The sequence below is a fragment of the Chrysemys picta genome, chromosome 10 (assembly GCF_011386835.1).
Source record: "Chrysemys picta bellii isolate R12L10 chromosome 10, ASM1138683v2, whole genome shotgun sequence".
Lineage (NCBI taxonomy): Eukaryota > Metazoa > Chordata > Testudines > Emydidae > Chrysemys > Chrysemys picta.
This window is the reverse complement of record NC_088800.1, coordinates 13,426,954-13,453,053: the sequence shown is the minus strand read 5'-3', so window position 1 is coordinate 13,453,053 and position 26,100 is coordinate 13,426,954. Positions and strand designations below refer to the sequence as shown.

Here is a 26,100-nt window from a genome sequence, read left to right as displayed (position 1 = left end):
ATCCTCTAGTGAAGAGCAATCTGTCTCCAGTCCAGCCATGGAGATGCTCAACCGCTCCTTGCTCTTAAAATGTAATTAAAAGTATGTGCTCCAGGCTGGCCCCCTGGGAGGCTAAAAGGCCTGATTCAGGTCCTGCAGGTTAACCTGTGTCTCTCCACAAGGACTGTGGGCTGGAGCATGGGGATTGCTCCTTCCAGGACCCAGATGCCACATTCACCTGTCATCATAGGATGACTACAACTCCCACAAGGCACCACGGCAGCTCAGGCGGACACAGATTAACATCAAACTGACTCAGAATGAAACATTTTGCTTAGGCTCAATCCGAACCAAACCCAAATGCTTGGATTTGATTTTTCCAACAGAAAAATGACAAAATTTCAGCCAAAAATCAAAACTGTGTTTTCCATCAAAAAACACTGACGGAAAAGTTCCCAACCAGCATTAGTGAGCAGGATAAAGGGAAACAAAATGAAAGTATTGCTGTCGACAAACCAAAATCATTGCTGTCAGAAAGAAATGCACTGTTTATTAGCAGGTCCTCAGCTTGCCCTCCTTCTCCTAAAGTGAAGTCTCAGCCCACTTCATAGTGCACCTCACAAAACCCACCAGTATGTATATAGTATTGTGAGCCGCTTTCAGCAGAGAGCCAATAGCTAAACAGGGCCATCGAGACGGAACTCCCCATGAAGCCCAGGTAAGTAGAGGACAAAAGAGGAAGGTTTCATTGCCTCCGTCTGTGCCTTATCTGTGCAGTGGGTATATAGAGGAGTTCAGCTTCCAGGACAGCTTTTACGGGTACAAAATTCACCAGCCATGCTCCATCATACTGAACTGATACGAGTCCAAGTCCTATTACACTCACATTCTGAGCTAGAAAGCGCAGAGTTAGACAATCGTGCTACTATAACTAACGCTATTCTAATCACAGGCAGCAATTCCATAGAAAGGACGGGGCGTGGGAAGGGAGGAGAATTTGCCTACTCAGTTAAATATAGGCATTGACACATCAATCACTTTCAATTGCTACAGTATCTGAGCCCAGGCGCTCTGGAGTGAACATATTCTGGGTCCCTCAGAGCGGGTGATATCAGAACCACTCCACAAGGAATGTCCTGCACTCCTCCCAGGCTCAAAGGCCTTGGCTACATTTGCGAGTTACAGCGCTGTAAAGACTCCCCCAGCGCTGTAACTCACTCCCCATCCACACTGGCAAGGCATTTGCAGCGTTGTATCTCCGTGGTTGCAGCACTGCATGTACTCCACCTCCCCGAGAGGAATAGCGAGTATTGCGCTGCCACTGCAGTGCTGCGGCGCCAGTGTGGCCGCCCAATGCGCTGTGAATGGCCTCCAGAATTATTCGGCAGTATCCCACAATGCCTGTTCTAGCCACTCTGGTCATCAGTTCAAACTCTACTGCCCTGGACTCAGGTAACCAACCATGTGACCGACCCTTTACATTCCCCGGGGATTTTAAAAATCCTCTTCCTGTTTGCTCAGCCCAGCGTGGTGTGGAGTGCTATCAGTGAATCTTTCCAGGTGACCATGCCTCCACGTGCCAAGCGAGCCCCAGCATGGAGCAATGGCGAGTTGCTGGACCTCATCTGTTTCGGGGGAGGAAGCTGTACAGTCCCAGCTGAGCTCCAGCCGTAGGAATTACGATACCTTCGGGAAGGTATCAAAGGACATGATGGAAAGGGGCCATGACCGGGATGCCCTGCAGTGCAGGATTAAAGTGAAGGAGCTGCGGAGTGCCTACCGCAAAGCCCGCGACGCAAACGGCCGCTCGGGTTCTCCCGCTGCGACCTGCCGATTCTACAAAGAGCTGGATGCGATACTTGGGGTTAACCCCACCTCCACTCCGAGCACCACCATGGACACTTCAGAGCCGGTGGGGGGGAGGGGAGGAGGAAGAAGAGAAGGAGGAGGAGGAGGAGGAAAATGGGAGTGATGGTGGTGGGACGGATGGAGACACCCCGGAATCCCTGGAGCCATGCAGCCAGGAGCTCTTCTCGAGTCAGGAGGAAGGTAGCCAGTCGCAGCGGCCGGTACGTGGTGGAGGACAAACAGAAGAGCAGGTTCCCGGTAAGCATTTTTTTTTTTTCGGGAAGGAATTTTTTCGGTGCGGGCTCTTTGGGAGAGGAGGGTTAGGCATGCATGCCTAGATGCGGAATAGTGCATTGATGTGGTTTATCACATCACGGTAATCGGCCTCGGCAATCTCCTTGAATGTCTTATACAGAACGTGTGCAATGCGCTTGCGCAGGTTTATCGGGAGAGCCTCCATGGTCCTTGTCCCAGCCAGGCTAACGTGTCCGCGCCACTGTGCCGCGAGGGGCGGGGGGACCATTGCTGCACACAGGCAAGCTGCATATGGGCCAGGGCGGAAGTCGCATTGCAGTAGAAGACCCTCCCTTGCTCCCCAGGTCACCCTCAGCAGTGAGATATCGTCCAGGATGAACTCATGTGGAAAATGTTGGGACAGTGTTCAGTGTAGGTGCCCCCTGAAGCTGTTGGCTCTCCCCAAGGCACAGAAACCCAGAGGACAGTGCAGCCCTGAAACAATCAGTCCCCCTTACTCACCATTTTGAGGCTCCCATGGGATATGTGTGCTCTGTTTCGGACGGGAAAATTATGCTATTGTGTAGACCCTGTGTGTTTTCTACTCCTTAAGTGTGGGGGGAATCATTACTCTGTCTGGTATAAACAATGCTGCCTCTGTTAAATGTTGCATTTTGCCTATACAGCAGCATCAACCTTGAGACCTCAGCCATCCCTCTTATCGCCTGCTCAGAGACTGCAAAGACTCAGGAAGAGACCGAGAAAAAGCAAAGAAGACATGCTGCAAGACGTGATGCAGCAATCTATTAAAGAGAATGAGAAAGCACAGGACTGGAGGGAGAGCAAAAGCAGGATCCACCAGGAAAACGCAGCGCACCAGCGGCAAAGCACCGCGCACCAGCAGCAAAGCACTGATAGGCTCATAAGCATCCTGGAGCGCCAAGCAGATGCTATCCAGGAGCTGGTAGCCATGCAGAAAGAGGAGCAGTACCGCAAACGCCACTCTCCCTACAGCCCTTGTCCCAAAACTCTTTCCTTTGTGCCCCACTGTCATGTCCAACCCACTTTCCCCAACTTCCATGTTCTTCACGCCACCCGCTACCTCTAATACCAGTATCTTCACCACCCAGCCCTGAAAACCACGACCCTTACCCTCTGCACTCAACCCCCATCACCATGCAGTATAGCTATCCTGCAGTGCAGCACTCATTGCACAGCACACCAGACAGGACATACGCGAATCTGTGATTGTACCGTTCCCCACTCCACCCCCTTGTTTCTTTTCAATAAATATTTTTTTTCTTTTCAATAAATGGATTCTTTGGCTTTGAAAACATTCTTTATTATTGCATAAAGTAAAAGACTCCTTAGCCCAGGAAATAAACAGGCACTGCAAGTCTGCTTGTCTGCTAAGCAGACACTGATGCCTAAAGATTGAAACTACTGCACTTCACTCCCAATATCACTGCTGGTTTTCAGCCTCAAATTGCTCCCTCAAGGCATCCCTAATCCTTGCAGCCCCGCGCTGGGCCCCTGTAATAGCCCTGCTCTCTGGCTGTGCAAATTCAGCCTCCAGGTGTTGAACCTCGGAGGTCCATGCCTGAGTGAAGCTTTCATCCTTCTCTTCACAAATATTATGGAGGGCACAGCACGCGGATATAACCGTGGGGATGCTGTTTTCAGCCAAGTCCAGCTTCCCATACAGAGATCGCCAGCGGCCCTTTAAACGGCCAAAGGCACACTTCACAGTCATTCGGCACCGGCTCAGCCTGTAGTTGAACGGTTCCTTGCTGCTGTCAAGGCTCCCTGTGTAGGGTTTCATGAGCCATGGCATTAACAGGTAAGCGGGATCTCCAAGGATCACAATGGGCATTTCAACTTCCCCTACCGTGATCTTCCGCTCTGGGAAAAAAGTCCTGGCCTGCATCTTCCTGAACAGCCAAATGTTCCAAAAGATGCGTGCGTCATGCATCTTTCCGGGCCAGCCTGTGTTAATGTCAATGAAACGCCCACGGTGATCCACAAACACCTGGAGAACCATAGAGAAATACCCCTTCCAATTAACGTACTCGGATCCTAGGTGAGGTGGTGCCAGAATAGGAATGTGCGTCCCATCTATCGCCCCTCCGCAGGTAGGGAACCCCATTTGTGCAAAGCCATCCACTATTTCCTGCACGTTACCCAGAGTCATGGTTCTTCTGAGTAGGATGCAATTAATGGCCTTGCAAACTTGCATCAACATGATTCCAATGGTCGACTTTCCAAACTGGTTTGCGACTGACTGGTAGCTGTCTGGAGTTGCCAGCTTCCAGATTGCAATAGCCACCTGCTTCTCCACTGGCAGGGTAGCTCTCAATCTCGTGTCCTTGCACCGCAGGGTGGGGGCGAGCTCCTCACACAGTCCCATGAAAGTGGCTTTTCTCATCCGAAAGTTCTGCAGTCACTGCTCGTCATCCCAGACTTCCATGATGATGTCATCCCACCACTCAGTGCTTGTTTCCCGAGCCCAAAAGCGGAGTTCCACGGTGCTGAGCATGTCCGTGAATGCCACAAGCAATTTCGTGTCGTACGCGTTACGTGGCTCGATAGCATCGTCGGACTCCTCACCCTCACTCTCACTGTCACTTTGGATCTTAAGGAATAGTTCGACAGCCAGATGTGACGTGCTGGCGAGACTCATCAGCATACGCCTCAGCAGTTCGGACTCCATTTCCTGCAGACAGATGGCGCTGCACAGAAACCGTTGAAAGATGGTGCCAAAGGTGGATGGAAACAAAGGGATTTCTGGGATGTGAAGCGATGCATCAAGGGGCATTGGGACAGGACCCAGAATCCCCCGCACTCACGCCCCCTTCCCACAACACACGGCACCAGAATGGGAAAAGGTGTTCTGTGGGATAGCTACCCATAATGCACCACTCCCAATAGCGCTGCAATTGCCGCAAATGGGTCCACGACAGTGCGCTGGGCAACTGTCAGGGTGGACAGACTGCAGCGCTTTCCCTACTCAGCTGCACAGGTTTAACTCACAGCGCTGTACATCTGTACATCTAGGCATGCATGCCTAACCCTCCTCTCCCAAAGAGCCCGCACCGAAAAAATTCCTTCCCGAAAAAAAAAAATGCTTACTGGGAACCTGCTCTTCTGTTTGTCCTCCACAAGTACTACACTATCGGAAGGCCGAAAATGCAGCCACAGCAGAAGTTAATTGAGTCCCACTAACAAGGCAGCTGCACGAAGCTGTACATCTGTTGGGCCCGCTTGGTCTTAAGAACCAAGCAGCTAGCAAAGCGAGCAATTCAGCCAGATTCCCAAAAGCCTGACAGATGTAGGACAAAGAGCAATGCGTGCCATTGTTACACTGTATTTAAAGAATGACAGTGTCATGAGTCAAGGTATAAGCTGATCACCTTAGGTGGTGGGAAGCGATTCAAATCACTTCGCCATGAAAAGTGTATAATTGGCCAGGTGCATTATTGTGAGATTTGGGCTAGTTGTTAGGTCACCTTCTCCTAAAATACCAGGTATTAGCCCTTGACAGGGACAATATGCTGGGCCTAACTGACCAATGGTCTCATTCAGCATGGTAAACTGATGACCTAGTTGGTTCAGCAAGTATCAGAGTTCCAAGTCCACGCACGCCCATCTGCTCTTTCTCCCTTCTAGACCTTTTGACCTATAACTAGTGCCCAGCCTGTACCCACCCTACCTGCCAACCACAGGGCCACTAACAGCACCCACACAAGGGCCACCCCCTCCGTCTAGCATCATAGACTCTCCTGTCTGCCTCTCTATCGTCCATGACCCTTGCTGAGACAAGTCAGAGTGAGCATAGGCTCCGACTCCGTGGGTGCTTCGAGGCTGGAGCACCCACAGGAAAAAAAATAGTGGGTGCTCAGCACCCACCGGCAGCCCTGCCGATCAGCTCCTTCCCCTCCCTCCCTGTGCCACCTGCCTCTTGCTTTCAACTGTGTGCAGAAGGTGCTGCAGGGAGGGGACGGAGCAAGGGCGGGGCACGCTTGGGAGAAAGGTTGGGGTGGGAAGAGGCAGGGTAGGGTGGGGCCTTGGGAGAAGGGTTGGAATGGAGGCAGGGCCTGAAGTGGTTAGGAGGTTGAGCACCTGTGAGAGTGAGTGTACAGCCTGTGTTCAAGCAAGTATTTGAGCATGCAGCTGTCTGTGAGTTGTGTACATCGGGTGCTATGTGAGCAAGCATGTGGCTGTGTGAGCTGTCCACACTGGGCACTGCACAGACTTGTATACTGAATATTGCATGAGCAAGCTCATGACCGTGTGCCTGGCTGTGTGAGCTGTGAGTGTAGGGCACTGCACAGACATGCATAGTAGCAGCCTGCGTTCTCTCTCTGTTGTTTGTAGCAGGCTGGGCTGGTGCAAAGCCATTGGTCATTGTTATCCTCACCCACGTACTCCTTCCCCATTACAGGCATGCAGGCCTCATAAATCTTACCCTGAGAACTGGCTGGGGACAGGGCTGGGGCAGACAGCTGCATGGCTAATTTTAGTGGCAAGCTGGAGAAGCAGAGCAGGTTTAGTCTCTACAGAAAAAAGTCACTTTGAAACAACATTTGCCATGTGCTTAAAAATAGACCCAGATATTAGGATTTTATTGGAGGTGGCAGGGGTCCCATCCCATTAAAAGCCTCACATTGGGCCAGTCACAACTCTCCATCTGAGAAGGGCTGGGCAAAGCTCTGCTTTAAGACAATCACTGCATCGCTCGGGTCAAGTGGAGCAGAAGCCTGCTGCAGCGTGACACAAAGGGCTTGTTACCATCAGTTGCTGAGAGGGGCTGTCTCCACCTTACTCCTAATGCCTCACCACACTGGGGAGCGAGGGACGGATGCTGGAACCTGAACTCCATTCCCCAGCATGGCAGTGTGATGCACCGGGAATCCTCAGGGCCCAGCGACAATTCGCTGAATGTTTCTGTACCTCTAAACATGTTCATTTCACATTTGCAGTGAAGTTGTGTCAGTTCTGATTTCATTTTCTTTACAAGCAGCACCAAACTCCCGGTTCCAGACACCCCTAGAACTTTAGAAACATTTGGCTCCAGGTCTGGCTCTGACCAGTGCAGCTCATTCTAGCTCTGATCTAAACCTGTTCATCCATCTGTATATTTGGCATATTAACTACACTCGGACAGACCCAAAAGGACTCCCTTGTAGCTGCTGCCTACCTGACTGTCCTGGAGTGTTTCTTGGTGTAAGGAGTGATGACTTTGAAAAGCAGCTCCATGGCGCCATTAATGCCTAGTTTGGTTCCTGCAGAGACTGTGACAACAAAAGAGACAGGGAGTTAGCTCCAGAGCAGTACGCTTGGGTTGCTGGAGTTACAGGTAGAGCAGTGAAGAGAGGAGGAGCTGCTGGGATTATGAGAAGATTCTCTGGGCTTCCCAATGGGTCTCTTTGACCATTTTACAGATGTAGAAACTGAGGCACATAGAGATCAAAGGTCACAGAATGACTCACAGGCAGATTCAAGACTAGAACCCCATTCTCCTAACTCTTAGCCCTGTGCTCATTCAAGTAGCTCACAGTTGCCTCATCATTTGTAGAAGATGTTGCACTCTCTAGAGACAGGTTAGGGCTAAATGGGGCCAACCAATCCACTCACAATTTCCAGGGGCAATTCCATGCTTGTGGAATATCTCCTAGGGGCTTGGAGTGCGATAGGAGAGAAGGATTTCTTTCCTTTCTGCACTAACCCCGGTTTTTTCTGCTCTTGGGATAGGTACTTCAGAGTGCAGATGGAGCCCCACCTCAGCCACTGCTATCTTTAATTCTTCCCTTGGCAATGCTGTTAACTTTTGCAGGCAGACACAGTGGCGTACTGGGGAAAGGGCTGCAAGAAATTGGCTGCTTGGCTTTAAAGCTAACCTACAACAGTCCATCATCAAACCTCCAACCTCACACGGAGAGGGGAGAGCAGGGGAGGTTCAGGGGCTCGAATGCGTGAAGCTAATAATGGGGGCTCTCTAGGTGAACAGGGAGGGCGTACAGCCCAAAACAGTTAAGTGCTTTGAAAAAGGACAGTTTATTGTCCTAACAGGGGGAAAGAATGAGAAATCAACATCCCCATCAGCAGCCAGCGGGAGGCCTGGATGCCTGCCCAAGGCTGGGGTTTTTGGCTGCTTTGTAACTAACTATCCCCCACTGGCCAGAAAGCTGCCAAAGGGCCCATCAGCTTATGCGGGTCTCAGCCAAGTCATCCTACTGATGGAGAGTCTTGGAAGGCTCCCTGGCTACTTTCACAATAGCAAACTATTCATTGGGACAGTGCAGCGTACAAGGCTGCTTAAACTCCGCTCGCCACAGACTGGGAGGCATGCTGCACACAGGGCTGGCAGCCCACACTGGGAAAGGAGGAACCCAGGACAATAAGCAGCTACAGTGAGATCTTAACAAGGCCTGGGCTGGCTGCTTAGACTCCTACCCCCAAGGAGCCTTCAGGGTGTTATATGCTCCTGGGTTCTCTACTGCTCTAGTCAATTAGATCAGTGGTTCTCAAAGCCAGTCCACCACTTGTTCAGGGAAAGCCCCTGTCAGGCCGGGCCGGTTTGTTTACCTGCCACGTTTGCAGGTCCGGCCGATTGCGGCTCCCACTGGCTGTAGTTCACTGCTCCAGGCCAATGGGGGCTGCAGGAAGCGGTGCAGGCCAAGGGACATGCTGGCCACCCTTCCCGCAGCCCCCATTGGCCTGGAGCAGTGAACTGCAGCCAGTGGGAGCTGCAATTGGCAGGACCTGTGGATGCGGCAGGTAAACAAACTGGCCCGGCCCGCAGGGGTTTTCCCTGAACAAGCAGCTGACCGGCTTTGAGAACCACTGAATTAGATGACTTGGAGGGAAGGAAATTCTCCAGTTCTTCACCACATCCGTAAAAGCCTGGGCCTATCCCAGAACAATGGCTATGTCTTGGCTGTGTACAGATGTGGCACTGAACTAACAGAGCCAGTGCTGCATGGGGTGGAGGAGGTAGGACGTTCTGAGACACTGGGGTGGGATTCACCAGGGGAGCTTGTGCAGATCCTAAGGATTAGGCCTATACGGCACAGCACAGTGATGAATTCCCCCTCAGGCCCTTGGTGGGACGTAGGAACTCAGTGACAGGAGAGATTTTGACTATGAAATTGGGGGGCAGCGGGGATTGGGAACAAAACGTTTGCATTTTTGCATCAGCTTCTTATGGAGATGCTTAGGTACTATTGCAGTGGGAGCTTAGGGTCACTTTAATGAACTAGAGCAGGGGTCGGCAACGTTGGGCATGCGGCTCGCCAGGGTAAGCACCCTGGCGGGCCGGGCCAGTTTTATTTACCTGCTGACGCGGCAGGTTCGGCCGATCGCAGCCCCCACTGGCCGTGGTTCGCCATCCCGGGCCAATGGGGGCGGCGAGAAGCCGCGGCCAGCACATTGCTTACCCTGGTGCTTACCCTGGCGAGCCGCGTGCCCAACGTTGCCGACCCCTGAACTAGAGAGTGTGTTTGCAGGGCTCAAGGTCCTGACACGAACAGAAAGGGTTAAAGGCCACAGTGCAATGAACTAAAGTCTCTGAATTGGGATGCAGGTGCACTTAATGAGAGCAGTGGGAGTATGGAAAGGGGCTCAGTGTGGGAGGCAGCTCTGGGTGAAGCTGCAGCTCTGTAACCCAAATTAAGACACATTTCAACTGCTGTCTCTATTACACTCACCCTTTCAAATGCTGCTTATCTCAGGCAGAGGGACTGAATGCTGGGAGCTGGCTGCCTGCCTGAGAAGGCCCATACAGTAAGGCCAGCTCCTGTGTAAATACAAGACCTAGAGGGCTGCCAGCCAGTAACATTAAATCTTAGGAGGAAAGATTTTGAAAGCTGGATGTATTGCCATTCCATTGCCTGATATGGAATGGCAATACATAAAAACCTGTAGGAGAATACTTCAACCTCCCTGGCCACACAATAGCAGATGTAAAGGTAGCCATCTTACAGCAAAAAAACTTCAGGACCAGACTCCAAAGAGAAACTGCTGAGCTCCAGTTCATTTGCAAATTTGACACCATCAGATCAGGATTAAACAAAGACTGTGAATGGCTATCCAACTACAGAAGCAGTTTCTCCTCCCTTGGTGTTCACACCTCAACTGCTAGCAGAGCACCTCACCCTCCTTGATTGAACTAACCTCGTTATCTCCATACTGATTTATACCTGCCTCTGGACATTTCCATTACTTGCCTCTGGTGAAGTGGGCATTCACCCATGAAAGCTTATGCTCCAATACCTCTGTTAGTCTTAAAGGTGCCACAGGACCCTCTGTTGCTTTTTAATGGGGATAATAGCACTTCCCTAACTCACAGGGGGGTTGTGAGCATAAATGCATTAATGATTCTGAAGAGGATTGTATTAGGGGCCATGTGAGTACCTAAGACATCTAGAATAGACTGAAGGGAAGGATCCTGCATCGTTTGGACTGAATGTTGGGTTTTTTTACATAGCTGTTTTCTATCTTCTATAGTCTTTGGATGAGTAGGTTCACTGAATCTTACAGTGAAAGATCCCTCTGAGAGTTACCCTTCTATGAGAGCATACCTAGAGCTATGCTAGCTGTTGCATATACTCCTATCTGTTATCAAACACAGATGCCAATAGGCTGCTTATAGATGCACGTCTCTGTAGCAGAGGTACCATTAGCTTGCATTGTAGCAACTGCAGAAGGAGTTCCGACTCTCACTGGCATGAGAAATGGAAAGGAGCACTTACCACTAGAGGCGTAAACCCGCAGGACCCAGAGACAGTGGATGAGATTCAGGTGGTGAGTCAGATTTTTCCTTGCCATGCTCAGTGTCACATCAATTGCCTCCAGTTTCTGCACTTTCAACCCGAACTTCCTGTCTGTGAAAGCAAACAGGAACGAAAGGATGGTAAATAAAGAATGGCTTTCACAGTGACTCAGAAATGCTGCATGCTGTGGTGTAATCACGCCATGTCCTTCAACAGGAGTTTTATAGGGAGATCTCAAAGCATTTACAAACAGCATTAATTACTAAGGCCTCACAATACCCCTGTGAGGGAAATCAGTATTCTCCCCCTCACTTTTACACATAGGTAAGATGAGGCCCAGAGGAGTCTGGTGACTTGCCCGGTGTCACATTTTTCATATGCAAAGAACAACCATGTAATTTCAGTTTCAATGACCTATTTTAAGTTAAGGGGAACAAGACAGAACTAAAGTAAAGTCTCCACAAGAAAGAGCTATGTGGGTGCATCTCCTCTATAAAATGCTGCATCAAAGCTCTGTCTCACAAAATGGCAGCTGTTTTTGCAGATGACCAATTGCCAGAAACGTAGAGGTGCAGTACCTAGAAAACAAAACCATAAAAATGGTAGAGCTTCCCAGATAACTCTTCCACTGAACGTTGGGTGTGAAGAACAAAGCTCAGGCATCCTAGCTGTGCTGCAAACACTGGACAACAATCTCTCTGAGGATAGAGACACAGCAGCAAGTGAAACATGTTTTTGAATGTGTTATTGGGATACCAAGAAACCAAGTCACAAGAGAAAGAGCCTTGGTAAATGACCATGTTTTGTATGGGAATCACTTACTGCCCAGCTGGGCTTTATCAGTGACACAAAATGCTGTTCAGGAGCTCAGAATGAACTCCATTATAGAATCTCTCTGACCTGGACCTCCATCAGCTGTGCTTATATTCTTAGTACAATCTTCTAGCCACTAGAGGGGGAAACCATTATGAGATCTTACAACATTCTGCCCCACCCCCAAATCACCAAGCCAACATTCAGTGCAAAGTGTCCTGACTTGTTAAAACACTGGTAGATTCCAGTACTGACCTTCACTGTGACCTTTGGAGCCTTCTACTCCTCCCTCCCCAGCCTTTAAGTAATAATGGCACAGCAATACCTCTTTGGCCTACTTTAGCCAGCAGGCGAAGCAGAGGTAAAAGGATGCTGTAGTCTGGCTGGGCTGTCTGTGCAGCATTCATCAGAGCCTGCAACAAAGCTTCACTGCCCCCTTTGCTGATCATGTAGTGAATTCGTCGGTCTGTTCCTAAGGGCAGAAAATTTAAAAGGAGGGATAGTCAATAACTTTCCTGTCGCAGAGCTTTAAACATAGCAATAAGTGAACATTATATGATTCAGAGGATGCTTATCTGACCTAAAGAAGCCCGCTACATGACCCTTCTCTGGTGTTTTCTTGCTCAGACCATTATAAATAAAAGGGCATTTGCAAAATGTACATCTGGACTTGGATTTCAAACACCCCCCAGAGTTTGAAGTTGTGGTTCAGGCCCATCTCTGCTCTATATCAAAACTATGCGTGATGCTGCTTCTTGCTCCAGCTGCTATTATCTATATAAGCCACCACCTGCTGAAGCTTTCAGTGTGCATTGAAATGAGCTGGAGAAGAATCAGCAGAAACACTGACAGATTTCAAAGGAGTGCACTGCTCCGTGATCTTTCCCTAGATATTGGAAGTTAAATAAGTGAAAGGAAAGAGTTTCAACAGTGCCTAGGATAGGGGAATGAATCCTAGGAAAGCTTTGGTGTCAGCCTCCAAACAAATAAAGTCTCCAGAGAAACCAAATGCTAACCCTCTGGGTCCTACTGTGTCAACAGATCATAATCCAGAGGCATCTTTGGCCAGCTGTGAAGTTTTCTACTGGAAACCCAGGCTGGGAGTATTGTGGAAGCAGTACATTCAGTCCCCGGGGGGCTCATATCATCCACACTGAATCCATCTAGCCAATTGAAGAATGATATAGACTCCAACAGAGAGTCACAGCTGCGGTTATGATGTCTCTGATGGAGTTGGGGGGAAGGGGAGAATGTAAAGTAGGAGCATATGAGGCTTGCACTAGGGAAGTAAAAACTACACTCACACAGAGCCCTGCATTTTGGCAACTAGAGTTAGTTGGAAAAATTTCAACTAAAGGAAATTTTGATGAAAAATTAAGGTTAAATGCTCTGCTGGCAACTTATTTTCCCTTCACATGGCCCGGATACCCTGAAGAATCATCTTCACTGTGAACATGCAGATAGAGGAGACTTTGAAAATAATGTTGTCTCTGTGTGTGGGGATTTTGGATTACTACACCCATGCAGGAGATTTCATACCACTGAAGTGAAGCTGAGGAGAAGCTGTTCATTCCCCTGACAGTTCCAAGTACTTTTTCTTTCTGTGGGGAAATCCACTACAGCAGTGTTTCCCAAACTTGGGACGCCATTTGTGTAGGGAAAGCCCCTGGCGGACTGGGCCGGTTTGTTTACCTGCTGCGTCCGCAGGTCCGGCCAATCGCGTCTCCCACTGGCCGTGGTTCGCTGCTCCAGGCCAATGGGAGCTGCTGGAAGTGGCGCAGGCCGAGGGACGTACTGGCCGCCGCTTCCAGCAGCTCCCGTTGGCCTGGAGCAGCGAACCGCAGCCAGTGGGAGCTGCGATCGGCCGGACCTGTGGACTCGGCAGGTAAACAAACCGGCCCAGCCCGCCAGGGGCTTTCCCTACACAAACGGCATCCCAAGTTTGGGAAACACTGCACTACAGAATCAAATTGCTGCAACCCAGGAGGCTGTCTCCTGCTCATAGCTCATGGTTCTCTCTTTCCAATGGGGCTGGTGACTGAATGTTTCCAGCATTCAGCTCCCTGAGAAGGTTGAAACATCTTGAGAAGCAGTTAAATTAATGGCCACCTTTGAAAATCATGGGAACATTTTTTCCCCTCTTTCACCACGTGATAAAATTATATAGTGGGGGGGGAGGGGTTGAGCAAGGGAACCCCGCTCCCCCATCTTCCATATAAATAGGAGGAAAAGCTGAAGGGCTATTCACACAAACTAGGCAGAATTGATCTAGCAAACACCTGACAGAGCTATATGGATATATGCTCTGTGTCCTGTTTTAGTCCCACCCATCTTCACTCTACAAGACAGGAAGGATGGTTCAGTGGCGGGGGTATTAACTAGGATTCAGGAGATGCAGATTCAATTCCCAACTCCACCCAGATTTCCTGTATGACAAGGCAAGTCACTTAGTCTTTTTGTCTCAGTTCCTCATCTGTAAAATGGGGATAATAGCACTGCCATGTCTCATGAGGTGTTGGGATTGTAAAGACATTTCAAATGTTGTGAGGTTCTCAGATTCTAAAACCAAGAGGACCATATAAGTACCTAAAATGAGACATTAAGGCATCAGTACTTACCAATAGACAGCAGGTCTGTGAGAATGCTGAGAATGTTTAGGATCACATCCTTGTCACGGGAGCTCTGCAAGAGGAACACAAATGCCCATCATGATGGATGAACTCAATATAGTGAGGCAAGCAGTCTACTTTCCAAGACATTCAATGCTATGCAGGGCTACATTAGAGAGCAGAGGTCTCTGGGGACCAGAGGCATTGCTGTTCCACTTGGATAATGGGTCCTCCTAGACCCAGATGGGCAATGGGTGTTGGTGGCCCCAGGCTAATAATGAATTTTAATGGCCACCTGGTGTCATATTAATCATACCACATAAAAAGTGGCGTTTAAGACATGGAGGGTAGCAATGGGAAAGAAGAAAGCATCGAGAAATCTCTTCCTTTGAGCCAGCCTGACTGACTACTTTACATATTTCCTTACTGCTTTAATTGTATTCTGTTTATACACCCTTCCACTGCATTGCCTGGGCTGACAGCATCCACAACACACAACTTAATTTAGCATAAACATTGAACCAGAGTCTGCAGTGGATTAACAACAGCTTTGACAAAGGGGAAAAAATGGAGGAAGAGGTGAAATATGGAAGAACTTGAATCGCTGTCTAACACCTTGTATCCAAGTGTTTGGAGATTAGCCACCCCCAGAGATTCCATCATTTGCTGATGATGGAGTTGAGGTTGTATGTTGTTTTTCTAAACTTCATTTCTTCTTGTCAGCTTGGTCTGGCCAGCTCTTCCTTTTTCAGTCCACACCTACAATTCTGAAAATGGCAAAGGTGACGTACAACACAAACACACAAAATAGGCGTTTTGGGTACTCTGCAGCAAGGGCACCTCTTACAATCACTCGGTGTCCCAATCTCATCTCTTTTAAATGTTGCTTTGTACCGTATAATGGAATTCCAAAGCCTGGCAACCACAGCAACAGAGCAGACAGGAATTTTCACAAGACGAGAGATTCTCTAGGCATATTTTTAATGAAGACTAAGTTAACGTTATCTGGTGTAGATCATGCAGATTCCAAATGTATAGTGGATCCAAATCAAATCTTGTACTTAAGGGAATGGGATAAATTCAGCTGTACTTGGGGAGAGGGAAACCAGTGTTTAGGCCAGACGTGGGCAAACTACGGCCCATGGGGCGGACCATCCTGCCCAATCCCTGAGCTCCCGGCTGGGGAGCCTAGTCCCCGGCCCCTCCCCCGATATCCCCCCTGTGAAAGCAAAAAAAGAACTAACAGAAAGTTCCCTCACCCGCAGCCACATCGCCGCAGGGGCCGTGCTCTGGCCCGCCACTCCCCTGGGCAGCGTGGGGAGCACAGCTGGCTCTGGCCGGGTGTTGCAACTGCGAGCTCCTGCTGCTGGTAAGGGGGCGGAGAGTGGGGGGTTTGGGTAAGGGAGCGGGAGGTCCTGGGGGCAGTCAGGGAGGAGGGGGTGTTGGATGGGGTGGAAGTTCTGGGGTGGTGGTCAGGGGATGAGGAACAGGGAGGATTGGGAGTGGGAGTCCCAGGGGGCCTGTCAGGGGGTAGGGATGTGGATAGGGGTCAGGAGGGCAGTCAAGAGACAGGGAGCAGAGGGGGTTGGATAAGGGGGTGGGATCCCGGGGGGCAGTTAGGGGCGGGGGGTCCCAGGAGGGGGTAGTCAGGGGACAAGGAGCAGAGGGCAGTTGGATAGGGGTTGGGAGTCCCAGTGGGGCTGTCAGGAGGTGGGGGTGTGGATAGGGGTCAGGGGACAAGGAGCAGGGGGGGTTGGATGGGTTGAGAGTTCTGAGGGGGACAGTCAGGGGGCGGGAAGTAGGAGGGGGCGGATAGGGGGCAGGAGCCAGGCTGTTTGGAGAGGCATAGCCTTCCCTAACCAGCCCTCCATACAGTTGCGCAACCCCAATATGGCCCTCGGGCCAAAAAGTTTGTCCACCCCTGGTTTAGGCTAATTCCTGCAATTAGTTGGTGGTATAGAGTAGTCACCCCCCTGAATCCTCCTTATGCCAATAAGATTTCACTACTGGAGAGTGAATGAGGAATGATTTAGTCGTTACAGTCTGTATTGCCATGAGGGATATGTAGGTTCAGTACTGGACCTATTATTTTTCACAGGAATGCCTAACATAATATAAACCTTACATATATGTAGCACCTATCAGCCAGGAGGAACCTCAAATGCTTTGTGCAAGCCACAGTATATGTAAAGGAGTCACTTTTTCTCCCACCGAAATCATAATGATAATATCTTAAAAATATACAATATACATACCCTACTGTTACACAGTCTAGCTACAGGAGATCTCTTCAACAGACACTAGAGAGCCAGCCACCTCTGGAAAGCTTAATATTTTACAGCTGAAACCACACAATAGTTGAAGACAGGGAGAGGAGAATCCCCTATCTCAGTGTTTCCCAAACTTAGGACGCCGCTTGTGTAGGGAAAGCCCCTGGCGGGCCGGGCCGGTTTGTTTACCTGCTGCGTCCGCAGGTTGGGCCCATCGCAGCTCCCACTGGCCGCGGTTCGCTGCTCCAGGCCAATGGGAGCTGCTGGAAGTGGCACAGGCCGAGGGACGTACTGGCCGCCGCTTCCAGCAGCTCCCGTTGGCCTGGAGCAGCGAACCGCGGCCAGTGGGAGCCGCGATCGGCTGGACCTGCAGACGCGGCAGGTAAACAAACTGGCCCGGCCCGCCAGGGACTTTCCCTACACAAGCGGCATCCCAAGTTTGGGAAACACTGTCCTATCTAATTGAAACTGCAGTGGGAATGCTAGGAATCCCAAGTGCAACTCCTTGGGTGTATGCATTATGGTTCCGTCTTTAATTACATAATCACATACTACTTTTTCCACAGGACCCAGGCCTCATTCAGTGCTCAGGGAGTGTATCAGGGTTGTGTAGTTATTGAGGCAGTTGTTTGTAAGACCCCCTTCCTAATTTGTTGTAGAAGTTGCAGGGTGTGTAGTGAATGAGTCAGGGAAGTGCAAAAAGAGAAAGGATGATCTCATGGCCAGGCCGGCTCTAGGATTTTTGCTGCCCAAAGCAAAAACAATTTTGGCCGCCCCACCCCCGTTCTTTAATTACCCCACCCCCAGCCCCGCCTCAACTCCGCCCCTTCCCCAAATCCCCAGCCCTGCCTCCTCCCCCCAGGCTCTCAAGCCTAGGAGGGAGGGAGGGGGAGAAGCGGCGCCCGCGCCGCGGCCACTCGGAGTCTCCCCCCCCCCAGGTTTGAGAGCCTGGGAGGGAGGGATGGAGGGGGAGACTCCGAGTGGCCGCGGCGCAGGCGCCGCTTCTCCCCCTCCCTCCCAGGCTCTCAAACCTGGGAGGGAGGGGGAGTAGCGGCGCGCAAAACGGCCGCTCGGGATCTTCCCCTCCCTCCCAGGTTTGAGAGCCTGGGAGGGAGGGGGAGACTCCGAGTGGCCGCGGCGCGGGCGCCGCTTCTCCCCCTCCCTCTCTGGCTCCCAAGTCTGGGAGGGAGGGGGAGCAGCGGCGCGCGAAACGGCTGCTCGGGATCTCCCCCTCCCTCCCAGGTTGGAGAGCCTGGGAGGGAGGGGGAAACCCCGAGCTGCTGGCGGCGCGTGAAACAGCTGATTCGCGCGCCGCTGCTCCCCCTCCCTCCCAGGCTTGAGAGCCTGGGAGGGAGGGCGAGTAGCGGCGCGCGAATCAGCTGTTTCGCGCACCGTGGCAGCAGTAGCGGAGGTGAGCTAGGGCGGCCGGGGCACCTTTTTAGGGGCGGCATTCTGGCGCTGGCCATGCCGCCCTAAAAATGTGCCGCCCCAAGCACCAGCTTGTTTTGCTGGTGCCTAGAGCCGGCCCTGCTCATGGCTAAGACAAAGGAATGCCACCTCGAAGAACTGGATTCTATCCCTGGCTCTTCCATACAGTTCTTATGTAATGTGGGGAAAGTCACTTAAACTTTTCACAGGTGGCTACTAATTGTGTGTTCTTCATATTTGGGAACACGAGCAAGCTTACTTCTGGCATTTTCTAACATTTGAGTGTTTGACTTTGCAACCTTAATAATGTTTTAACATCATTTTTTTGCAGGTAATATCCTAGGTTTTTAAAAAAGCAGGCTGAAAATACAGAAAATCCACCACGTGGAATGACACTGCTTTCCATATGGTTGATCAGTAGGATCGGAACATGTAGATCCACCTGATAGACCAGGGATCTCAAACTCAAATCACCATGAGGGACACGTGAAATGACTAGTACATTGGCCTGAGGGCCACATCACTGACAGCTTTTCATATACAGATACAACCCCCCCCGTCCACTGCCCCCGGCCCCGCCCCCACTCTACCCCTTCCATGAGGCCCTGCTCCTGCCCTGCCCCGCCTCTTCCCACCCATTCCCCATCCCAATTCCACCCCCTCCCTGCCCCATTCCAACCCCTTCCCCAAATCCCCGCCCCGGCCCCATCTCTTCTCCGCCTCCTTCCCTGAGCACATGGCTCCCCGCTCCTCCCCCCTCCCTCCTGGAAAGTGCTATGCATCGCCAAACAGCGGGGGGCGGCGCATGAGCGGAGCTTGGCAGCCGCAGGAAATAACTCGAGGGGGGCGGGGGAGGGGGCGTGGGAAGCTTGGCAGGCCGCAGCAAATAACTCCACGGGCCACATGCGGCCCACAGGCCGCGTGTTTGAGAGCCCTGTGATAGACCTTGCTATTTGAGGTAAGAGTAAATGATAGCAGTAAAAACAACAAGGAGTCCAGTGGCACCTTAGAGACTAGCAGATTTATTTGGGCATAAGCTTTTGTGGGTAAAAATCCCCAGATGCATGGAGCGAAAAATACAGATACGAGCATAAATATACTGGCACATGAAGAGAAGGGAGTTACCTTACAAGTGGAGAACCAGTGTTGACAAGGCCAATTCAGTCAGGGTGGACGTGGTCCACTCTCAATAATTGATGAGGAGGTGTCAATACCAAGAAAGGGAAAATTGCTTTTGTAGTGAGCTAGCCACTCCCAGTCCCTATTCAAGTCCAAATTAATGGTGTTAAGTTTGCAAATGAATTGTAGCTCTGCAGTTGCTCTTTGAAGTCTGTTTTTGAAGTTTTTTTGTTGAAGGATGGCTACTTTTAAATCTGTTATTGAATGTCCAGGGAGATTGAAGTGTTCTTCTACTGGCTTTTGTATGTTGCCATTCCTAATGTCGGATTTGTGTCCATTTATTCTTTTATGTGGTTTGGCCAATGTACATGGCAGAGGGGCATTGCTGGCACATGATGGCATATATCACATTAGTAGAAGTGCAGGTGAATGAGCCTCTGATGGTGTGCCTGATGTGGTTGGGTCTCATAGACTCATAGACTCATAGACTTTAAGGTCAGAAGGGACCATTATGATCATCTGGTCTGACCCCCTGCATGCTGCAGGCCACAAAACCGTCCCTACCCTTCCCTTGACTCTGCTGATGAAGTCCCCAAATCCTGTGTTTTAGTGACTTCAATTGGCAGAGAACCCTCCTGCTAGCGATCCCTGCCCCATGCTGCGGAGGAAGGCGAAAAACCTCCAGGGCCTCAGCCAATCTACCCTGGAGGAAAATTCCTTCCCAACCCCAAATATGGCGATCAGTAAGACCCCGAGCATGTAGGCAAGAGTCTCCAGCCTGACCCTTGTTAACCATTATACTATTTACCTGCCATTGCTCGGTATTCCTCAGCTAATATGTTTTACCATTAAACCATTCCCTCCATAAACTTATCTAACTTAATCTTAAAACCAGATAGGTCCCTCGCCCCCACCGTTTCCCTCGGAAGGCCGTTCCAATATTTCACCCCTCTGACGGTCAGAAACCTTCGTCTAATTTCAAGCCTAAACTTCCCCACGGCCAGTTTATATCCTCTGAACAACCCAAGGTACAACAGTTTTTCTTGAATTCCCCCCTGGGTTTGTTTTGAGGTTGGGTCCAAATTCACAGTATTGGTTCCATGAGCCACTCAGAAAAAGGTTTGCAGAATCCCAGCACAATTCTGCAAATTGTTCTTTCTAGGTGACATATGCTTAGATCATATGCTTCTCTTGCTAATTTCTTTTTTTCACTAGGGCTCACTCATGTGAGACATTATATCCCTTCAACACTCACTGATCTTAAAAGGAAAGAAAAGAGGCCAGAACCCAACTCACAGCAGGTGCTCACAACCTTGCAGGATTGGCCCTTTTTGTTCTGACTTTCAGGGGTGATGAACACTCACAAACTCATGGGCTCCAACTAGCAATGCCGATTCTCAGCACCTTTGAAAAAAATCAGACTGTCCTCTCTGGTTTTTTCTTGCTGTCTCTCAGTATCCCTTTATCTTGTAGGTGAATGGATTTCACATTTAGGTTTCAGCAGTGAAGTCTTCATTGATTAATGCTCCTATTACACTGGGTTGTTTATTTTAGCTGATTGGATTGCGGGTTTCCTAAGCCATTAACACAAATAGTGATGACACAAGGTATCTTCTGAGTTGCTGTGTGCTTTATCGAGGGACTCAAATGGACAAGGAACGTGAGGGACATGAGGGAGCGAACTTAAAAATGTTAACATTTGAGCCAGCAGAAACTGCCACACATTCTCTGAACATTTATCCTGAATATTTAAACACATTTACTCGGACTGTGTCTATGATCCTTGTATTTGCTTGACATCAATGCTCGAGTGATGGAGTTTGCTGGCAGGTGTGTTTGTGTAACCAATGGATGACAAACTGGTCCCAACAAAGTCACCTATTGACCTGAGCTGTTAGCCAAAAATTCAGGATCTTAAAGGTCATTGCAATTAGGAGGAGAAATTGCTGGGAGTTTCTTTAATTCAATTTTGCTTATTTACAAAGAATGTCCTGTTTCCCGGAACACAGGAGGAATCAAACAGCAGAAGACAGTGACCTTGCTCACAGGTCCAAGACTCCTTCAGCTGGCACCCCAACCCAAAGCCACCCGCCTCTAAGCTTCTCTCAGGGCCATACAGTGCACTTCCAGGCTACATCTCCTTGACTATGTCGCTCTCTCTACTCCTTCAGTCACATACATACAGACCAAAACAGTTCCACCAATCCAAGTCCTAGACCCTGCATTTGGAACCATTTGGGCAACAGGATTCAGCGTCTAGTCAAGCTTTTTCATGTGCCTGTGTTTTGGGTGCAACTGTTATCCTTTCAGCCACTTTACATTTATCCTGAATGTAAGGTGGCAGCCAACCAGCCCCATAACAACAATGGTTAACCAAATCCAAAACCACAGCTGGGTGCCAGGATTGCAACCAGTGAGTATTGGAGAATATTTGTGAAAAGCAAATTTTGAATTCATAATCATGAGTATTCATGTAAGAAACTGATGTCAAAAAGTTATGTTTATGCAATAAGAAAACAAGCTGTCATGTGATTTCTGTGGCCAATGGAGGCCGCAAAAATTTTGTATATTTAGGCTGAGGTTTTCAAAGCTGTCAAAGGCTTTTAATTCCCATTAAAATAAATTAAGTTAAATTAATTAGTACTTGCCACAAGCTGTTTGCGAATGAAGTACCAACAAAGAATTCATTCAAAGAAAAATACTTAGCAAATAATTTTAAATAAAAATACAGTTGAGAAAAACACAATCTGTGCCAAGACCATAAAAGATACATAGAATAAATTATTCAATGCTAAGTACTTGCCCAGTTCTGGCTAAAATTAAAAAAAAATTTAAAGCAATATTTGATGGCACAGGAAGGATTCAGATACAGAAAAAGGATAAAAGGACAATTCCTCTTGTTAAATTTTTGCCATTCCTCCTGCGGCATTTATAAATATCCGCTATAACATATACAAAAAATAACCCTCTCCATGGAGGGTTTTACTGACAGATTTTGGGTTTAAGCCAAATTGTCACCCACTGACAACAGTATCTAGCTGTGCTTCATGACATGCAGTTGTATGAGGACTAAACTTAAAAAATACAAAACATGTATAATCCAAACTACCTAGCACTACTCTTATGTTTGCCCAGAGTTCCTCATCTTGGTTTCTGTTTAGCACAGCCCCATCTGTCCCTCTGAACTGCAAGTAGAACCCAGTTAAACTCAGCTGTGCTTAATCAGCTCCCAGTTGGTAGTCCCCGTCCCCCCCAATCAGTTTGGGAATCAACCTCTGAAACCCTCTGGTTGGCAGAGGTACGCCACTTGGCCAGGATTCAGCAGGGCATCAAAAATACCCCATCGTACAGCCATTGATATAGGAACAATGATAAATGATCAGCTAGTGACATCAGCTTCATAGGGCAAATCCAAGTACTTGTTGCAAAGATTGTTCTGATGCAGATGGACAGTTCCAATTTTTTGCTCATCTGGTAATAACTTAGAAGAATATTAGAATCATAGGACTGGAAGGGACCTCAAGAGGTCATCTAGTCCAGTCCCCTGAACTCATGGCAGGACTAAGTATTATCTAGACCAGGAATTGGCAACCTTTGGCATGCGGCCCATCAGGGAAAGCCGCTGGTAGGCCGGGCCGGTTTGTTTACCTGCAGCGTCCGCAAGTTCCGCCGATCGCAGCTCCCACTGGCTGCAGTTCGCCATTCCAGGCCAATGGAGGCTGTGGGAAGAGGTCCCTGATCTAGACCATCCCTGACAGGTGTTTGTCTAACCTGCTCTTAAAAATCTCCAATGATGAAAATTCCACAACCTCACTAGGCAATTTATTCTATTACTTAACCACCCTGACAGTTAGGAAGTTTTTCCTAACGTCCAATCTAAACTATCCTTGCTACAATTTAAGCCCATTGGTCTCCTCAGAGGTTAAAGAGAACAATTTTTCTCCCTCTTCCTTGTAACAACCTTTTATGTACTTGAAAACTGTTATCATGTCCCCTCTCAGTCTTCTCTTCTCCAGATTGAATAAACCCAATTTTTTCCAATCTTCCCTCATAGGTCATGTTTTCTAGACCTTTAATCATTTTTGTTGCTCTTCTCTGGACTTTCTCCATTTGTCCACATCTTTCCTGAAATGTGGCACCCATAATTGGACATAATACTTCAGTTGAGGCCTAATCAGCGTGGAGTAAAGCAGAAGAATTACTTCTCCTGTCTTTCATACAACACTCCTGCTAATACATCCCAGAATGATGTTCGCTTTTTTTGCAACAGTGTTACACTGTTGACATATTTAGTTTGTGATCCACTATAATCCCTATATCTCGTTCTGCAGTACTCCTTCCTAGGCAGTCATTTCTCATTTTGTATGTGTGCAACTGATTGTTCCTTCCTAAGTGGAGTACTTTGCATTTATCCTTATTGGATTTCATCCTATTTACTTCAGACCATTTCTCCAGTTTGTCCAGCTCATTTTGAATTTTAATCCTATCCTCCAAAACACTTGCAACCCCTCCCAGCTTGGTATCATCTGCAAACTTATAAGTGTACTCTCTATGCCATTGTCTAAATCACTGATGAAGATATTGAACAGCACTGGATGCAGAACTGATCTCTGTGGGATCACATTCAATATGCCTTTCCTGCATGACTGTGAACCACTGATAACTACTCTCTGGGGACGGGTTTCCAACCAGTTACGCACCCACTTTATAGCAGCTCCAGCTAGATTGTATTTCCCTAGTTTGTTTATGAGAAGGTCATGCGAGACAATATCAAAAGTCTTACTAAAGTCAAGATAGACCACATCTACCACTTCCCCCAATCCACAAGGCTTCTTACCCTGTCAAAGAAAGTTGGTCTGACATGATTTGTTCTTGACTAATCTATGCTGTTACTGATCACTTTAGTATCTTCTAGGTGCTCACAAACTGATTGCTTAATTATTTGCTCCATTATCTTTCCAGGTTCTGAAGTTAAGATGACTGGTCTGTAATTCCCCAGGTTATCCTTATTTCCCTTTCTATAAATTGGCACAATATTTGCTCTTTTCCAGTCCTTTGGAATCTTTTCTGACTTTGATGACTTTTCAAAGATAATTGCTAATGGCTCAGATATCTCCTCAGTCAGCTTCTTGATTATTCTAGGATGTATTTCATCAGGCCCTGATGACTTGGAGACATCTACCTTGTCTGCATAATTTTTAACTTGGTCTTTCTCTATTATAGCCTCTGATCCTACCTCATTTTCACTGGCATTCACTATGTTAGAGGTCTAATTGCTACTAACCTTTCATGTCCCCATGTTATTATTATATATGGAGATATACCTATTTCATAGAACTGGAAGGGACCTTGAAAGGTCATTGAGTCCAGTCCCCTGCCTTCACTAGCAAGACCAAGTACTGTCCCTGACAGGTTTTTTTGTTTGTTTGTTCTGTTCCACGGATTGTGCAAGAGCAAGGTGTGTGTTACTCAGGGGAGACTGTAAGGTTATGGTCTAGCTTTTGGGGAGGGAATACTAGCCACAGCATCAGGCTAGCTCCTATTCTTTCAGAAAAGTGTTATGGGACTTTCAACATCCCATTTGAGTAGCCACCAGAGATGGGGTGGTAATCCACCCACCTGATGGACCAGAGCAAACCAGGCATCCCCCCTTGTAGTGCTGAAACAGATTTTGCACGAACACATCCCTCATGCACCTCTAGAACCCCCACCACATTTGTCCAGAGGCAAGTGTTTCACCAAATGAGCCACTCTAACACCTGAGAACTTTTGTTGTGAGCATATAAGCATCATAGCTGGAGGAGATGCCCAGAAAGAAATCAAACAGCATTCATTTATTTAGTGCTATATTTACCAATACATATTTTATTTGGAAAAAGAAACACAACGCTGTTACATCACCCACAGTAATAATAAATGAACAATTAAAGAAATCACTCTTTCAGGATTGTGAGTGCCTGGATTAAATTAATCATTGAATGTAATCCCCAAATTGTTTGGCTACTTAAAAAAAATCAGAGCTGTGTATCTTTAAGGGAAAGCCCTTGTTGTGTTGTGTTAAACTACCAGTCCCCATGAAAAACTCTGGTAGAGACTGCGGAGTTGGACATTTTCCATCAAACTTTCAGAAACGGTCTCTTGTTTGTTTGGTTGGGGGTTTATGGGTAGTGGTGGGGAAAATGATTCCCCCCCCCCGCCCAAAGATAATTGCATTCTTGTTTTTCCACCCACAATGAATCTTCAGATAACTAGCAATAGTCAGAAGTCTAACTACCTGGGTAATGAGACTTGTATCTGCAAATCAGGTAGTTAGAAGTGTTACTAACAACTACATTGACAGCTTATTGTGGGCAAAAACAGGCAGGTGCAAAATTGCACACACAAAAAATAAAGGATGAGAGAGAGCCCGTCTGGAAAAAATCAGACTCACTGTATAAGCGTTCCCCTAGGTATTCATTTAGCTGGTGATTGAAAGTATGCCAGGGCAGCATTGCTCTATGGATAAGGCACGGAACTGGGATGTTTACCTATCTTGTGTATTTAGAATAGAACCTCTTCAAGGCAGGTGCTGCCTTTTACTATGAGAGTATGTCTACACTTGGAGCGAGGGATGTGAACCCCAGTTCACATAGACATAGCAGTAGCTCTCCTGGAACTAGTGTGTTAAAAATACTAGTGTAGCCGCAAGTGGCACTGGGCGTTTGCCAACTGAATGGCTTCATCCTATAGCCAATTATGCCTTGTTTTGTAGTATCTGTGAAACCAAGTGAAGTGTCTCTTTCCCAATCCCCTTCCAAATCATGAACTTAGTTGTCTTAAGTGGAGCTAAACTCCAGGTTTATTTAAAAAAAAACCACCACACACAACAACAACAGAGCTGGTAAAATACCTGGAGAGTTTCCTGTCTGTGTTATTTCATCCTAGATAGCTAGCTAGCCATGATTTCACATTGATAGGACATTTCAATGATGAAATCTCAGTATTATGCCATATTTAGAACTGGTCAGAAATGTCAATCATTTATCATTG

General features: G+C 48.3%; 1 protein-coding gene across 2 annotated transcripts in view; it reads right to left on the bottom strand.

The window, feature by feature from the left end:
- The window catches only part of AGBL1 (AGBL carboxypeptidase 1), a 400,010-nt gene that overhangs the window by 350,315 nt on the left and 23,595 nt on the right, over positions 1-26,100 (bottom strand). Inside the window, exons 2-5 of one of the 2 annotated variants that reach the window (XM_008165433.4) lie at positions 14,264-14,327; positions 11,971-12,117; positions 10,812-10,943; positions 7,259-7,352 (exon numbers count right to left, since the gene is read on the bottom strand). In XM_008165433.4, coding sequence (XP_008163655.2) covers positions 7,259-7,352; positions 10,812-10,943; positions 11,971-12,117; positions 14,264-14,327 — 437 coding nt within the window. Of the gene's footprint in view, positions 1-7,258; positions 7,353-10,811; positions 10,944-11,900; positions 12,118-14,263; positions 14,328-26,100 lie in introns of those variants that run through there. The other variant, XM_042856651.2, reaches the window with a different exon arrangement.